Source organism: Zingiber officinale, chromosome 5B (assembly GCF_018446385.1).
Source record: "Zingiber officinale cultivar Zhangliang chromosome 5B, Zo_v1.1, whole genome shotgun sequence".
Lineage (NCBI taxonomy): Eukaryota > Viridiplantae > Streptophyta > Magnoliopsida > Zingiberales > Zingiberaceae > Zingiber > Zingiber officinale.
In genome coordinates, this window is record NC_055995.1 from 22,492,582 (window position 1) to 22,510,702 (window position 18,121).

Genomic DNA, 18,121 nt, shown 5'->3' on the forward strand with positions numbered 1-18,121 from the left:
TTAAATGTGAAATGTTGAGAGCTCGCTTCGCTGAAGAGATAATAGTGAGAGAAATTACACGGAAAAATTGAAGTTATAGTGCAAGCCTGTATATAGCATAGACCGTAATTAATTCAAATGGATACTGTACTGTTAAGAACAACCTCCGAGTGAGTTGGATTGCAATTGGAAGTCAAATTGAACGGAGAGTTTACCGACTCAAGAAAAGGTAGCTTACACATGTCAATGGTTTTCGTTCATCAAAGCTAGTCCCGATTTAACAGACTCAACTAAAGTTGGAGGTTGAAGGAAACCAAATTGGATTTGAGCTACAACATGCTAAGATGGAAAATCTGAGTGAGCCTTTTAAGTCATGATCCTGAACTTTTGATGTCATTTTTCACCAGAGTAATTTCCAGATCCAAGAATGTCTACATACAAGTATCAGTAAATGTAGAACCTATTGAGGGTAGACCAATGAGTAAGGAAACTAAACGAGGGAAACGAACAAGCATGCCAAGAAAGTGATTGTAGACACCACCAGTAACTTTAGAAGAAACTGACGTCAGCCTCACACTAACAAAACATCTGAGAATGGCACCAAGTATTACAGTATTAGACGATGAAGCCTCTGTCGATCGTCGACTATGGAGCAAAGCCTCCGGATGTCTATAGAAAAGCATCATCAGCGGCTACTACACATGTAGTGTCAAAGTGATCATTCTTTATTTCGGAGGCTGATATTTTGATCCGGGAAGAAATCTATTTAGAATGTCTGACAAATTCCCTTTTGTATCCATGGACTCTCTGGCAGTATAATTGTCGACAGTACGAGGACCCCACAGAAAATCGTAATCATTCATTACATTTTGCTGATAAGTGCTATCTAAGATTGCTGATCTATTCTTATTTGCTAATATGACTGATTTCTCAGATAAATTTCTTAATTCTGGCAGTTGATTACCTTTGGCAAACCCAACCGTGCTTGAGCCACAATCAGGAGAAATCAGCTGAGATGACTGCAACATGTTCCCGCCTGAAAACTGTTTGGTAGCATAATACTGTGGATTTGAGTAATCTGCAACATCAGTAGGAATATCAGGGATTGATCTAACTAGAGCAGGAAATGCAGAAAATTGAGAGCCCTTCAACTTTGAAGTGGAACCTGCCAAATCATAGATAGCTTAAAAGAATGAAAAATGCACGCAATTACCACTACTACGTTATATAGTTTTAATTATTTTGCTATAACAAATATAAACATGCAAGTCAAAATTACAAGCATGCAACTATTAAATTGTTTAAGATGAATGAGATATTTGCACCCATAGAAGCTTCAAAAGAAAGATAAATCAACCTAGGCAAAATCAGGCACATTAGGTAGTATGCAAACATATAGGAACATATTAAGTATATATAAATGGAGAGTTAACCTAGATGTTTCTAAATAATCCAGATGTAAATCATACTACCTTAGAACTAATTATGGATGTATCTAATAACAGATCATTAACTCAGCTAAAAATAGGAAGAACACTTGTCAAACACTTCTGGCATGGTACGTGCCAAAAGAACAGTTTCAGTGTCACAGAACTTAGTTTAATCTAATTAACCTGTGGCAACTATTCAAACAAGACAATACTCATCTAAAGAAGAGCTAATCAGGACTATGCAATCTTCAATTTTGTGTGTTCATCAATTTACTACCATCGGAGATTCCTACCTAAGATCTGCAATGAAGATGCATTGACTTTGTTTTTCTTTCAACTTACAGGAGAGTTTTAAAAATTTCTGACAATCCAATCATTGCATAATAACATTAGACCGGTGTGATGTATGGCTCAGAAGATAATTACTCCAGTACATACTAATGGAGTCTACACGTCTAGCCAAGGGAGTAGATTGAAGTCATTGGATCATGTAGCTGGGTATCAAATGTTATTTTTTTTCCTTTCATTGAATTTTCAATGACAAAAACAGTATCAGTCCAGTATTTAAACCCTTGGTGTCAGACCAAAACATGGTTGCTGAAGGCATAATCCAATCACAGACACTAGAAAGATAGGATGTGACCAGTTAGATTACTAAACTTGTCATTCATAGCAAGCATCAACCATCTAAAAATAGAAGTAATACAAGAACAGAGCCAAGAAAAAATATATATCCTGGTCACAACATGAAACGGAAAACCTTGAAACTAATATTCTGGCCTGTTAAATTTGAAAGATGAATAATAGGTCCATCCAAAAGGACCAAAGAGGGGAGAAAAGTGTCAAGCGAAAAGCCAACTCGTGCATCCAAGTAACTATTGCACTGATGACAAAGCTTGGATGCACAACTCGGTCAAATGCTCAAAAGCTACCAGTGCATGTAAAATACTTACCAGAATCCTACTTGATGGCCATCTCATATTCTAGATGACAATCTACTCCGAGCAAATATGGTGAAACATTTGGCAATCTTTGTTTTAATTGTCACTTTTGGAACAAGTTTACAAATTACCAAAAAAAATATAAAGGAATTTGATGATCATGAGCATTTAATAAGACTAGTTTGACTTTAAAACCTTGAATGTCTAAGGGAAAGAAATTTCCAAAATGAGAAATGAAAATCAATTCACCTGATTCATATGAGCTGAAGAGTATGTTTGATTCATGAGCATTGAATAAGACTAGTTTGACTTTAAAACCTTGAATGTCTAAGGGAAACAAATTTCCAAAATGAGAAATGAAAATCAATTCACCTGATTGATATGAACTGAAGAGTATGTTTGATTCATTCGACATCTCATCAAAAGAAACATTATGGTGATCTTGGCTTTTGGCAGACAAGGACATGCATTCAGAGAAATGTGGGACAGATAAACCTTTGTTTGAATGAGTATATAAATGAGTTGCATTATTTTCCTGCAGATTACCTTGAAAGATATAGTTTTCCACATTCAAAATGCTAGAATCAGTAAAACCTGGCTTTAACATATCATGATTCATGCTGGGATTGAAAGAAGCCTCTGTCTCACATATGAAAGGGTAGTCATCTTTAACATAGTCAGCACAGTTAGCAAGAGGACCTACTATGTGATCAACATGATCTAGATTGAGAGACAACATATCAGAGACCATGTCATAGTCTTCCCAACATTTGCCTGCTTCATCTGATAATTTACTATCTTCCAGCAAATCTGTAACATTTCTGTAAATGTTACTCTCGCCCAAGAAAAAAGACCTGTCAGATTCATGCTGTGAGCTTCCAGAGACAAAATCTTCACTGGCACTAGATTCTTTTTGTAATTTCCCTTGGTTATGGGGAAAGGAACTAATGCCAACATCTGAAAATGCTGAATGTGCAAAAGCACCACAACTCGAGATTTTGGAGTTTCCTGTGATTTTAGTAGAAATAGAATACCTGTTTCCATAACCTATTGAAGAATTGGATTTGATAAATGACTCTGTCAAATTTGAGTTTAAACATCCACTTAATCTCTCCTGATATGAACTATGAGATACTGCTTGAAGGTTGGATATAGGAGCATCCTGTAAGGATGATGTAACCAAAAAATCCGCAGAAGTTGAACCACTCCTAACTCTACAAACATTGTTCTGGCCCTGATTGCTACTATTAACTGATGAAGAAAAGACGTGATATGCATTCAGGTCAGTTGTGTCCATCCTAGGGCATCTCATGAAGTCATTTCGAGAAGCTACACGTGGTAGGTGGCTTAGTGTGTTGAAATTCATAGTGATTGGAACTTCTCTGATTTTCTGAAATTTGTTATAAAAATTATCAGAATATAATCCACCTTCTGTTCTTTCTAAAACAATGCTGGCCTGATCACTTGCACTAAAATTTTGAAATCTTTTATGTTCTGCGAGTTCAGTAGACGTATGATGTTCAAATGATTCATAGCTTTTAACAAGTCTATTTCCAACTTTAATGGAATTTGAAGTAGACAATTGCTCATCACTCTGATCTGTATTTTGAAAAACTGCACAAACTCGATCCCTATCATTGGGTTTCATGATGAAATTTTTTGGCACAGCAGAGTGGTTAATTGGTCCTTTTAGCGCTGTGACACTAGCATATGATAGCCTACCAGATGTGGAAGTTGACTCCCTGTGGGAAATTATGACCACAGTTTTTCATATTTACGACAAAGAAAGGAATAGAGGATTTCACAGTTATATACCATGAAGCTGTAGATAGAAGGGCGCCGTGCTTTCTATCATCTTTCTCTGTGATCTTTCTGCCATTATCACAATGTTTCTTGACAAGGAAGTAGATATTTAAAAGTTAGCATCAGAAATTGATTTTAAAACAATTACAAGGGTTAAGAATTAGCCAAGGTCTAAAGAGAACTATACCAACAACTTGATTTTTTTATTTAAAAAGTTACCTCAGACAGAAATTGTACCTGATCTTTTTTCACAGTACTGCTACTTCTGCATAAGGTATTCATGGGTGGAGGCAAGATCCTTCCAGAACGTGGTGGAAGATTAGAGACATATCCTGAAGATTTCTGAAGCTTACTGGTTTAAGAACATGGAAAGTTAAAGCTCAGATAGTTTCATTGTTTATTTCATTTTGGATTACAAGTTAACATCTTAATAAAAACCATGTGGAAGACTGTACCTATTGTTACAAAAAAGATACTGAAATAGTTACTGACCCATTGTTATGGAAAAATACTGAAATAATTACTGACCCATCATCATTCGAAAAGAAATTTCACAAAGTATTAAAGAAATTTTACCATGAATTCCTTTTTGCATTTTCAAACAAAAAATGCATAAATTAGTTACAATGGGGTGAAAATGGAACTCATTGTTCATTGGAAAGCCCGTGACGATTTCTGAAGAACAACTCTAACTAGCATCACCAAGTAGATCTCGAAATGGGTTGGAGCCTCCTACCTTCAACAAGCCATCATGACTAAGAGGTACAACCTGCTTCTCCTAAAAGCTCGAACTATTTGAAAAGAGACCAATTTATATTTATATAATAAAACACTGCACACCACACTTGTCTATGTAGGACCAATGGACACATAGCTTCCCATCATTATCAAAACCTAAGGTTTCTAAAAGTCTGATAGTGTAGATTAGAATTTATCAAAAGACTCAAATTATTTAAAACAATTTATTATAAAATTGCATGTGTTGAGAAAAATTATAAATATGAATAGTCTTTGTACTTCACTCTTTGCAAAGGTTCTAAAAGGTGTACACAAGCAGTGTGCAGTTGACCTACTGCATATAGAGGCAGAGGCTTTTACAGTCAATATTAAAATATAAAAATGTTTATATTGATATCTAAAAAAATTTATCATTTAAAAAAACAAAAACTTTAAGTCAGTTTAAATGAATCAAATAAGGTTTTTTTTATTGCATACATAGATTGCATATACGACCATTATGTAAGCCCTTCAAACTCTACCTAAGCTATGTAACTCAAATGGTGGCTCTTTTTTTTTTTTTTTTGTAATCCAAATATCCAGCTCTTGCGATCCGACTAATCCTAGAAATGACTATCTGACAGAAGTTTCCTACCGGCCACCACGATAAATCCGGAAAGTATAGATGGGTTCAGGCGGATGGCCTAGCATCACGAGTAATTCGAACACTGCACGTGTATGATGTGTTGGGCAAGGGTTTCGAACCCACGTTGCATGGGAAGCTCATCCCACCTATTACCATCGCATCGTGCCCTGAGGGGCTCAAATGGTGGCTCTTTAAAACCATATTATGTTGGTTTCTCCTTTGTGATTAGCAATAATCATTTTGATGTTTGACCAATGCATTTAACTTAAAAAATGTTATTTGATAAGTTTGACCACAAGTGTGCAAGTAAGACAATTTTTAAGTGTTATCATACTCATAAATCGTAATGAATGCTTGGCTTGGTAAGCACTCGTATGTGAGTGGAGCTATGAAGAGCTGTAGAATGATTTTCAAGCAGAAAGGCTTGTCATCGACCCAAAGACCAAATGAACTTATATTGTATCTTGGGTTCTCTTTGGTAGATGATGTGCTGATATATGACAATCTAGGTGGAGTGTATAATTACCTAGAGCTTATTTATTTTCAATGTCTTGTAACTTAACAAAATCATTGAGTTGGAGTCCCTCGTGAACATTCAATTTAAAGTATCACTGTAGGGAGTTACGTTCGACTTTCAAGACTTGACTAGTGACAGGGTTAAATGTTAGTTTGACTTAATGGTGTTCTCGACCCAAATTTTTATAAACAGCTTAGGTCAAATTTCAGAGCAGTTTACAAGGCTCGTAAGTTGACTAAGAGGTTGCCCAAACTGTGTCAATCAATTGGAATGTTAGTCCTAGTTGACATGAATAACATTGTTGATTGGCATCATGGTTTCAAGTAACAAAAGGATTCTATTTGAGGGTAAATGTGGATGACATGCAGTTGATTGTAAGATGACAAATCAACTGGCACCCTTTCGAGTTGATCAAAATGATACTATTGGTTTCAAGTTCCAACATTTGATTTTTAAATGGTTCAATCAACTGAAACAGCTTGGTAGTCAACTGGAGTTGTCTTTTTCATCCTTTTGTAAGTGAATGTTAGACCAAGGTGTATAAAACTTGTTGAATTTGATTTAGGAATTGATCCATACAATTTAAAGAGTATTTTGATTGTGCTTCAGTATGATCAAGTGCCCAAATCATATCCAAGAGCTTGAGTTCATTTCGAGGCTCTAATTCATTCCTTAAGCATTTTAGTAATAGTTGTCTCTCCCTTATTCTTTATTTTCATTTCATAGGGAGAGATGTGACATATTGTTTGAGTTCTCAAATTTTATATTTGTTTATTGTCGAGAGTTTTCATAAGCTCATAAGCTTTATACTTTGTAGAAATCCCTTTGTTGGGTTAAGCTGACTTGCAAAAATCCTATCGATCGATCAAGGTTTCATCATCATTATCATTTCATCCTCACTTGTAAATGAGGAGGCCTAGCTACTATCTCATTTTAAAAAATGTTTTAATGGAATTTATTTGGTGTTTTAGTGGATTTTATTTAATGGTGATGTACCGGATATGTCATAGGATGTGGAGTAGGAGCAAGTCTCCAAATTACATTATATCTTGTTATCTTGTGTTAGCATTGCTTATTTTTCATTTTCACATGCATTCTATTTGTACAATGGATCCTGGAAACAACCTCTTGCAAAAAGTAGGTAAGGCTGCGTACAATAGATCCTTCCTCGGGACCCCGTATAGCGGGAGCTTTTTAACATGCATTCTATTTGTTTCAGCTATCACAATCATTAATTGTCATGTGCACACAGTTTGGCCTAATGAATTCATTTAAGTGTCAATTAGCAAAAACATATATATATCACTTCCTCTAGCTAAGCCATATCCACATGTTCATCCTTTTCTTAAGTGTCAACATGTTGCCTACTAAACTAGTCGGGAAACTTGTTTGAGAAACATATATTCACAAAATAAAACTGACAAATTTCACCACATACAAACATCTTGTGGCAAAGGTTCAGTTTTCTTGAATAAATCAAGTAGTCAAACTCAACAAACCTTGATGCACTCCAGTAATATTACAATCACTCAACTTTTTCGAGGACTGCTGACTCACAAACTTGAAAAAAAGGGTGATCCGGTGTACGAAACTCCCGCTATGTGGGGTAAGGATCCATTGTACGCAGTCTTACCTTGCTTTTCACAAGAGGTTATTTCCAGAATTCGAACCCGTAACCTTTAGGTCACAAAGCAACAACTTTACCGTTGTGCCAAGGCTCAAACTTGAATGAGTTCTAAATGTGAAACTCTAATGAAAAAATGACAAACTTGCCAAATTTTCCAATTAAGTTTGCACTTAAAATTTGCAATTTGAAATCAGCATAGCTTCTATGATTATCTTTTAGATTTGTGTGTTTTGATTTTCTAGCATTTTAAATATACTTCTTTTTTCTTTTTTATTTGAAATTTTCTAGTTTTGTTAGCTTCTATTAACTATCTAAAGTCCCAAGATCCTAGGTGGAGATATGATCTTAAATAAATACACGATGCCAAAATAGTACCTTGTGCATACTGAAGGAGCTTCATCTTTCGTACATATATCTTCTTCGGGACAAGCATCATGCATATACAGACAGTTCTGTTTTTTACATCGCTGAATCAGTGAGCACACTATATTAGTCGCCTAAAAACAGAATCAACTACAAATCTGATAAATATAATGGCAATTCTGTATGAATTCAATAAAGTGTATACTAGAAAATTGGAAAGAGATCTATCCATTTCACTGAAGATATTACCCCATTCTTTAGCCAGTCGTGACAGTATCTTGTAGTACCAAAACATGCTCTACAAGGACAGGGTCAAATTTAAGATTATAGAATGTATACTTCTGTACAATGTATAGATAAGACAAGAATAACACTTACTTTAAAGGATTTCCATCTAAAATAAAGCCATCTACAGCTTCAATGCATTTAAGAGCTTCGTCCTCCTTGGAGAATGTAATATATCTACATGATAAACAAAAAGACCTAACAAAGATACTAAAAAGTTTTCACTAAATGAGCCTCATAAATATGTTTTTTGGATATCACAGCAGGAATGTAGAGTTCATTCAATACAAAAACAAGGCCAAACTTTATGACAAAATTATGCTACAATCTGAGGAAGAGGGGAGGTAGGCAAAGACAAGCTGATTTAGAATCCAACAAGCATCTGAATTGTGTAAAAAAAAATATTTTGGTTTAGCTTGAAAATGCAAATCAGAAGAACCAGTTAATTGCTCAGATACAAGTTTATTGGCATGTGGAATGAATATGTGATCATGTCAAGAATCATAACATTCTAAATGATTCTCAAGTGGAAGAACAATGTGAAAACTTTGTAGGAGAAAATCATGAGTACACTCAATAGTTCAAGTACCTAACAATGGATCCTGCATTAAAAAAGATAGCAACTACCTCCTACAAATCAAGTATCTCCTTAATATGACTCCAAATGGAACTAGAATATTGTTTCACGGAATGATTTGGAATATATATTTTCCAAATAGATGATCCAGAATATCTCATTCAAATTATGCCCCAGATTTCTACATATAAAGACACAGGACACATGTAAGGAGCTTCCAAATCAAGTTATCTTGAGATATAGTAAAATTAGAAATCCTTATTCGATATGAATGGAATGGAAAGCAAATTTCTCTCCAGGAAGGTAAGACAAGATGAAAAAATGTGGAAAACGCAATTTATAATGAAGCTAAAACTTGAACTAGAAGATTCTCCAATATCTAAATGTAACAAGAAAATGGTTATCTCCCATTTAAAAGACATCTTAAAGGAGGGCACAAAGGTGCCCCAGAAAGAAGTTGAAGGTCAGATATCTGATGTCACCTAAAAAGAGGCACAAAGATGTTCTTGATATTAGTTGATTTGGGGACCCATTGAAAGACAAACAATTGCCAGCATATTGGGGCATAGATCAATTAAAAGCTAAGTTATTTATTGACATAATGTATGACATAATAACAAGTCTTATTGTATTGTTTGCAATGAAGCAGTTGTGGCTCAAATTATCTATTTTTCGAAGACATGCGTCTACTTGAGATGTTGAATACTTACATGACACGAAAATTCAAGAAGGCCTCTGAAGGTGGAACTACAACAACTCTTACAATTTTACCATACTGGGCGAAATATTCTCTCTTTTTGAGAATCTGTAGGAAAAAAGAATAGGTATAGAAGTGTAGCCAGATCAAACTGATATTTTTAGAAATCTTAATCAGCAAATTGTCACTGAGACCTTTAAAAGCTTCATATCATCTTTAAATTTGAACATTTCTATAAGGCAAACTGATAGATAAATATCTGCCATGAAAGTACAGGAGTGACATTACATAAGTAAAAAAAATGTTACCATTTCGTCTGCTAAAGCCACAGGGACACCAGATACATATACAAGATTCCGCCGAATGACACGAACATCATTTACATCTTTTGGTAGTTCTAGTGGTTTAGACTTAGCCTTTTGAGACTTCTGCCTTTGGGAAACTTGTTTCGCTAAGCTACATTAAAACCACAATATCAAATCCTAAGAAACAGGATTAGACAAGGCATTTTGACTTAAATCTCACAACAGCATTATTGTTCTACTTTTTTAATCAACTACATGAGGTTGAAACATCATATTAAATATTAACATAAATACAAAAAGAGATCATTCAGATAACTGAACATGCCTTTCTGTACTTATAGCAACCTTCAGTATCCTCTCCTTGTCATACAGAGTTCGGCATGCAGGACATCTTCCTTCAGTATCATTGTTTTCAGCTGTTTGTATTATGTGATTCCAACACCAGACACATATCTAGCAAATCAAATCAGATAAGAATGCATGACAGAAAAGATATAGCAAATAAGTTAATGACTGTAATCAGTGCAATCAAGCTGTTGCTAACAACAACTAAATAATAGACCAATAAAACAGTGGATTGAAAAGTGGAAATCTACCTTACATTTACAATTAAGATTTAAACACTCATGTGCTTATGCCAGATGTGCTTGGAAAAAAGTAAAATAAAAATTGAGCTAAAGAATGAGCAATCAAAAGACTATATTAAGAGTGCAGAGGTGTTAGGTTCATAGGGTTGGAGGTATAATGAGTTTATTCCCACATTTGTACTTCAAGATCTTTTCATAAATCCTATAATTATTATGTAAGTGCTTCTTATCAAAATAGGATAAATACAATTTTTCTTTTACTTCAATTTTTTATGGTATCAGAGTCCACTTTTTAGGATTAGGGTTCAAAGAGGTACTCCTTATAGGGATGTTGCTAGTTTCTACCAGTTATCCATCATCCACCTTCTTTCTCTTCTTGTTCTCCCCACACTGAATCCATAAAACATCATCTCAAGACCAGCACTACTTATCTTCTCTACATCCATGCTTGTGCAAGCTACCCCTACCCTAATTTGCCTTATCAAATCCATGTTAACCTGCAATAGCAACTTCAACAATGGCCGCATCTCCTGCCACATTGACAGGCAGCATGGTACACTAGAATTTGAGTAAGGTACTAAAAAAGTGTGGGATCCTATCATGGTCAAATTCTACAAACCTATCCTCTGGGTTCAAGGTATTCATATCAGTAACTACTGTAACAATACCTATAAGTGATATTCAAAGAAAAGGCAATAGATTTAGAATAAGAACAGTTGCTATAACTATTTTTTGAAGTGCAAAATCTTTGTAAAAACAAAAGGATGAATTGGTGCCAATTAACAATAGAGATAGCAGATCTTATTGAATACACGAGAAGCAAAAAATCAAGACGTAATAATGATAGAGTGCAAAAATTGTATTTTCCAAAACCTGGTATCCACATTTACAAGGCTTCAGCTGCAGATCAGTTGAATCCATCTCTTCCGTGCACAAAGGACAATTTACTACACTTTGGTTGCTCATGTTGGCACTATAATAATAACATTAATTAATCAAGAGTTGAAATGCAATGTTATCTGAAAAAAATATGAAAGAATACCAAGGCATTTAACGATAGACTGGCTCTACATATATGAGATGACTGTGCACACCAACAAAATATGAATATTTTAGGTTGGGATAAGAAAATACATCTGAAGATCATAGTAAGGTATTATCCTCTGAACACAGCGAGTATAGAAGATGAATGATTTTGCAATATATGCTATGGCCCTCACTGTGTATTATCAATCAAAGGCCAAACAGAAAATATGAATTATGAGTGATTAGCTGATATCAAAAGTGATACTGAATAAAGTAATAGAACAAACTAGAAAGAGATGAAGAAAACAGTACAAAAAAATTTAACAATTCAGATAACTATATAATTACAAGAACATTTGTATTTAAGATTCCTCTGTTCTCAGCCCTACATTGTTCTGATTTACCACTCTTTGTTCAACTAAAGGAAGAAAAGAACCTAGAAAAATTAGGAATTTAGACCTTAAAGGATAATCGTCGAAAATTAGGATTCCCTACCATAAGGTGCTTACTCAGGATAAAGCATGTACACCTGTGGATGTTAAATCAATTAACATGAACACATGGGGGCAAAAGGTAATTCGCTCGCCCCAGTACCTCTGCCAGCCCGTCCCCAGCCCGTCCCCAGCCCAACACATAAGAGGTAAATCACAGATGGCTACTAACCTTGGGCAATTGAATAGTACATGAGGGAGGGCAGACACACGGCTACTAGCCAGGATTTGATCCCTAAACCTCATGGTGGTAACACCACCATGCACTAACCAACTGTCCATTCCGAAGGGACAAAGTTGCTTGGTGGCAAAGTTGCATCACCTTGAATTATTCATTGAATATAAATTAAGTGTTTCTTAGATTTTAAAGACAACAACAACGGAAGGATCTAATTCACTATTCTCCATTTATCAAACAAACCAACTATTGTAGCAATGCTTTACAAAGCTCTCCTCCCATTCACCATCTTTTTCTATAATTCAAATTTTCAGTGTCACTTGTTGTATTTATTAAGAATATGACTATACAGATTGATTGCTTTCCAATAGCCCTCACCTGTAATCAACCAAAATTGGAAGCCAAGCTATCAGAATGAGTAGCCAGCTAGGCAAAGCTATAAGTAGTCAGCTAGTCAAACTTAATATGGTGCTTACTGGATTAGAAGATCTGCATTCAAATAGAGTGTCAATAATATACCTAGTTATGTGGAGTCAATTCATAAGTTAGCATGAGCCGCTCTGATCTAATCTACCCACCCACACTTGGAGAATGTTAAGAAAATGTAAAACTAATCACTCACACAATAGATTTACCTTTGTGTTCATCTCTAACTGTTGGTAATTTAGTAATGAAACATAGCTCCTATGTGTCATTTGTTTCTGATCAATAGTAAATCTAATGATCATCTGATTGTTAGTTTAGCTATTAGGTAAACGTTTGTTTGCTTCTAAATGTCAAAATAGATAAATGCACGCTTGAAATATGGGCAGTAAGTATTCTTTTTGTGCCAAGTTTCCACCTCCTTAGACTCATGACTCTTGACCATTTTCTTCAAACTCAATTTTTCAGGGCAAGTTCTCCCTACTATTTACAATATAACTAGTAACTGAAGTATTTGATCGTGCTATCTGAAATGAGCAACATGTACCATCCATGCCCATGTGGGGGCACGGTCATAGGGGTTTTATGAGGTCATCATGCTCAATGCACTACAAAGAAGGGGTGTGTCCAGCATCAACAAAGTAACTCCAGAATTCATCTCCTGCTCTATTCCCAATTCAAGGAGGGAGAAAACCTAGGGAAAAAGCAGAAGATGATGAAGGTAACACACAAAAAAAGGAGAAAAAATCATACAGAGTGAAAGGAACAGGACAAAGGGAAAGGAGAAGGTGCTCAAAAACAAAGGGGAGTTTAGGACAGCATAATCATGGTGGAAACATAACTTGCACTGGAACACTACTTTAAACCTTGAACAGAACTATTGTAAGCATCACTGGAAGTATTATGTCATCATTATGCTTTTACTTATTCAACGTCTATCTTATTCTCTCTTTGTTCTACCTTATATAGTGGTGAAAGCACTAAGATCTTCTAAAACATGACAGTCTACCGACCAACATAAAATGTGCCCAAAAAACAAGTATTTTCCTCATCTTATTTAACCTTCTTATCTATTCCCATTCCTTGTCTGTCTATCTTGACTTGCATCGTCATACTCCCAATACAAAGTAGCTACTAACTTGGATTACTTGAGCCACAAAGGAAGCAACTGTCTGTCAAACCAAGGAAGCATCATTGAAAGAACGCATGTTTCTAGCTATTGATGATGAGCCTATTGCAAGTAATATCTTTGTTGATTTATAATTAGATTAGTTATTTGTCCAATGTCTTCTTGCAAAATTATGATTAATAATCAAGACCGCACAATAATCTTTTCATCAAACATCAAGTTCAAGAACATTATTCTGGTGACTCTTCGACTTCACAAACGTAACATATATAGAATCACTGAGACAGCGACAATGCTCCCCCAATTTTTCCCAAAAAAAATAGACGTAGACTTTTCAACTTGATCCAAATAGCATATTCATCATCAAACACGGCAATACTGTAAGCATAAACCAAAAACAAAAATAATAATTAAAAAAAAAACTCAACTCGAGCGTGACGCAGTTCCTCTGCAGTAGATATAATCGCAAGAAGCACGTACAGTCGCAATACAAACCAAACCACTCAAAAACCCTAAAAGCGACTAACCCAGTGAACTCTCTCCGCAGCATTTTAAACCAAATCCGACCTCCCAAAAAAAACGTGAAACAGGGAAGAAAAAAACGAACAAAACAACGCATCAAGAATCATCTCCTCATCAACCAAAAAAAACACTCGGCAAATACAATGCAGCAAACGAAACCTATAGAACTCAGAACGACAAACAGAGAAAGCCGGAACAAAGGCAGACAACAAGGTTTGCGGAACTCACGAGGCGGACTCCGGAGACAGAACCCGGAGCGAGGAGAAGCGAGGGGCAGGTGTGAAGCGAGTGGAAAGCGACGACCTTTTAATGGGGTTTCCTTCCCGTCTAAGAAATGGAGTGGGAATTTGCGGAAGGACGAAGAGCCAAAAGCAGCTACCGAGCAGAAGCGAGTGAGAGAGAGCGGCCACAGCCTACAGCTACAAGCGTAGAGAGTTGTTTCGGTGTGGGCGAGCCGGCGAGGGAGTAAAACAAAAGCGCTATCGCAGTACCACAAATGACGGTTACGTACCCTCCTGGTGCCCACACCCCCTATTCCATTTATAGTATATGCTTTTCCCGTCCTTAACTATCGCATTCTTTACCTACCCAATCACTGTTCGAATCATCGTCGAGCCCGGAGGGGTAGATGAGTAGATCAATACCGCGAGTAACTTTGACGGGGTCATGATTCTGGCACCCCTCCCTTCGACTTCCGTACGTTACCGACTCCTGCGTGATTTATTAATTTCCAACGCGTGAAGTTGGGAATTACCCAACCACCCCGCTTATGCTCTGTTCAGCTCGAAAGATAATAAAGGAGAGATAATGATTTCTACCCAAGAAAAGAAAATTCACCAGAGAAGGAAAAGGAGATGAGGGGCATCGCTGTGAAATATTTTACTCTAATTTATTTACTTTTAAATTTTGCTCATTTGATATTAAAATATTATACTTTACTCTTTAATTTATTAAATAAAGATTAAATATGTAAAGAACACCTCTTTTTTCACATAATATCAGGAGTCATCTAAAAAAACATCAGTTAAATTTTCCTTTTAAATCAGTTAACCTTCACAAATCTATTTTTTTTAATTAGGTTAGTCATTTCCAAATAAATATAAAAGTTTTATCAAAACGGTTACCTAAGTTATAAATTATAATTATAATAATAATAATAATAATAATAATAATATTCTATCATAGATTTTTAAAAATTACTAAATAATTATGAATTAAAAATATTATTTTTAAAAAATAAAAAATACTCATATAAGTTTTTGACTAAAATTATTATATGATTTTAAAAAATGTATATTTATATATAGAAATATATAATTCAATCATATTTTTAGTGACCAATGATTAAAAAAACTATATGCCAATTGTAGTTAAAATTGTTGTAGGATCATTTTTTTTTTTTTTTGCTTAAAATTTAAAACGGATGCATTGTAGAAGATAATTGAAATCCAATTATACTGAATAACTCAAAAAATTACTATATGATCAATTTCTATTTACAATTTGAATCTAAATATATAGTGACCAAACAACTCAACAATGATCATATAGTAATTTTTGTGATCATGTTCCGTGTGAGCTCAATTGAATTTTGTCAAGATGTTTTGCCTCTTGATTTTCCTCATCTAAACGGTCTTCCCTTTGAGTTTTTCTCATTTGCTAAAAGAACTTGATCTTGCCTATGGGTCAGGAGTCTCACCTCCAGAATTATGTCTCTGCCAAGAAGTTTATTTTCAAGTCTTTCTCATCTGCTTGATATCCAATCAATCTTAATCTATGCTACCAACCACTAAATATCTAATCGTCATTGAGCTACTTAGGCCTTTCTTATTGTCAAGTATTTAGTCACTCTTAATCTACTTAGACTTCTTCAACCACCAAGTATCTAGTCACTTTTAACTTATTTTAACTTCTCCAATCCCAAAATATGATCAGCATTGATCTACTTGAACTACAACTACACTATCTTATCAAGTCTTCATATACATAGTTGATAAACTTTATTAGTAAACATAACATTAACTTAAATCCTTTTCCACCATATTAAAATTACTTGGTCAAACTCAATAACTTAGGGTATGATTATGTTAACAATCTTCCCAATATCATTTGGTCGAACTTGATTACTTGAGACAAGATTGCATTAACATTTTATCTATTGAGAAAGGATCAAAGAAAGTCTATTTACCTTCAGTATCTTTTTCAATGGAGAAAAAAGAGAAGGGTATATTTTGTAAGGTCTTAAAAAACTTAGGTCTAAATAGTGATGTATCCAACATATCATGAAGTGTTCAAATGAAATTGACGGAATTAATTAGTCAAAAAAGTCATAACAATCAATTGTTGCCGATAGCATTACGAAGAACTTTATCTAAATTTGTCTGAATTCCTTTAATTAGATTAAGCAAGTATTTTCAAGTAATTGATCCTACAAATATGGTTCATCTAACAAGAGATATTGTAGTGATCCTATATGAATTGGAAAAGATTTTTCCTCCCTTTTTTTAAACATAATTGTTCATCCAATTATTCATTTGGCTACTGAAATACAACTTGCTGGTCATGTATCCAATTGCAATGTAATATATAAATCTTATTAATATTATTTTATTTAAAGTATTTTATTTGATAAATAATACAAATTTTTGTGATTTTTACATAAGGTACTTGGGGACATTAAAGTCTTATGTTTGGAATAGAAGTAGGTCAAAAGGATATATTATTGACGGGTATTTAGCTAAGGAATGTTTGACATTCTTCTCTTTAAATTTAGTATATTAGGTAGAGTCAACATTTAATTAATGGTCAAGGAATGACTTTATAAATATCGACTCAACATTCACATTAGATGAGTTTAACATCTCTAGTTATTCACTTGGAAAGACCATTACAACTAAGTTTGATATTGAAATATTAAAGTTCCCACGGGGTGCCTTGTTGGCTAGAGGGTGGTAGATTTACTATAATTGGGATAGAGATCAATTTTCGATGAGCACATGCCCTCAGGGAAAAACTCCTCCCACCTCTAGTTAATTGATGGTCGGATATAAGTTACTCCGTGATTTACCTCCCTTCACATAATCTGAGAACAAGTTATAAGGGACATCTGAGGTGAATATAATCATCTTTTGCTATAATATTAAGATATTAAAGAAGTCATATCAATATGTGTTATTCAATTATCATCACGTACAATCTTATATAAAGTATGTTTTTATTTAATTCATGGTGATTACATATATATATATAACTATTATAGTCATTATTATTTATGAAATTATTATTCTTAATTTCATGTGAACACCGAATAATTGTGAATCTTAACCATTCTTGTTTTCCACCACACTAAATTGAGCATATACATAGTGAAATTTTGCCTCATGGTTTGCCAATCATTTAAGTTGTGTTGTAATAATTATTAAAAGTATATATTACAAATTTTTTTCAAATATAATTGATTAAGCTAAGTACATGTATGATAGATTGAAGATACAAATCTTCCAAAAGATGATCTAGTCTCAAATGATTTGAGATCAATTGTTAGAGGCTCGAATGTCATTGGGATACGATATAAAAAAATTATTTCAAATAGATTTAGGTTTCATACAAAATAAGTTGAACGTAAGAGAAAAACTCAAAATTATAGTATAAGGGCAACTACTTCAAGTTATTTAAGTATAAAAGCTCACAATCCAGTATAAAAGTAAACTTGATTATTATGGGATTTTACAAAATATAATTAGGTTGGATTATGGAGGAGGTCAAAAAATTATTTTATTTGAATGTAAATCTCCAAAGGCAAACGACTAAAATTGGACGTTGATAGTTTTGTGTTGGCCAATTTTAAAAATATTAAGCATCATATAGAGCCTTATATT

General features: G+C 34.4%; 1 protein-coding gene across 2 annotated transcripts; it reads right to left on the reverse strand.

Annotated features, from left to right (window-relative positions):
• Window positions 1-683: 683 nt before the first annotated feature.
• On the reverse strand, window positions 684-14,751 carry LOC121984235. 2 transcript variants are annotated; one of them, XM_042537075.1, is made up of 12 exons: window positions 14,472-14,751; window positions 11,348-11,447; window positions 10,213-10,340; window positions 9,891-10,038; window positions 9,596-9,690; window positions 8,402-8,485; window positions 8,273-8,321; window positions 8,036-8,127; window positions 4,391-4,505; window positions 4,166-4,242; window positions 2,723-4,092; window positions 684-1,057 (listed from the first exon to the last, which is right to left on the reverse strand). In XM_042537075.1, the coding sequence occupies exons 2-12, from the start codon at window positions 11,438-11,440 to the stop codon at window positions 705-707; spliced, it is 2,604 nt and encodes an 867-aa protein (XP_042393009.1). In that variant the 5' UTR covers window positions 11,441-11,447; window positions 14,472-14,751; the 3' UTR covers window positions 684-704. The 2 variants fall into 2 exon arrangements, with proteins under 2 accessions (XP_042393009.1, XP_042393008.1); XM_042537074.1 differs by having other exon boundaries at window positions 684-1,144.
• Window positions 14,752-18,121: the final 3,370 nt, after the last annotated feature.

What these genes read in the sequence shown, in the direction of transcription:
- LOC121984235 (XM_042537074.1), bottom strand. Translation starts at nt 11,440, where the DNA reads ATGAGCAACCAAAGTGTAGTAAATTGTCCTTTGTGCACGGAAGAGATG. An exon ending in ACGACTGGCTAAAGAATGGG is followed by an intron (nt 8,128 to 8,272) that starts GTAATATCTTCA and finishes TCACTGATTCAG; the next exon opens with CGATGTAAAAAACAGAACTG. An exon ending in GCTCCTTCAGTATGCACAAG is followed by an intron (nt 4,506 to 8,035) that starts GTACTATTTTGG and finishes TTCTTAAACCAG; the next exon opens with TAAGCTTCAGAAATCTTCAG.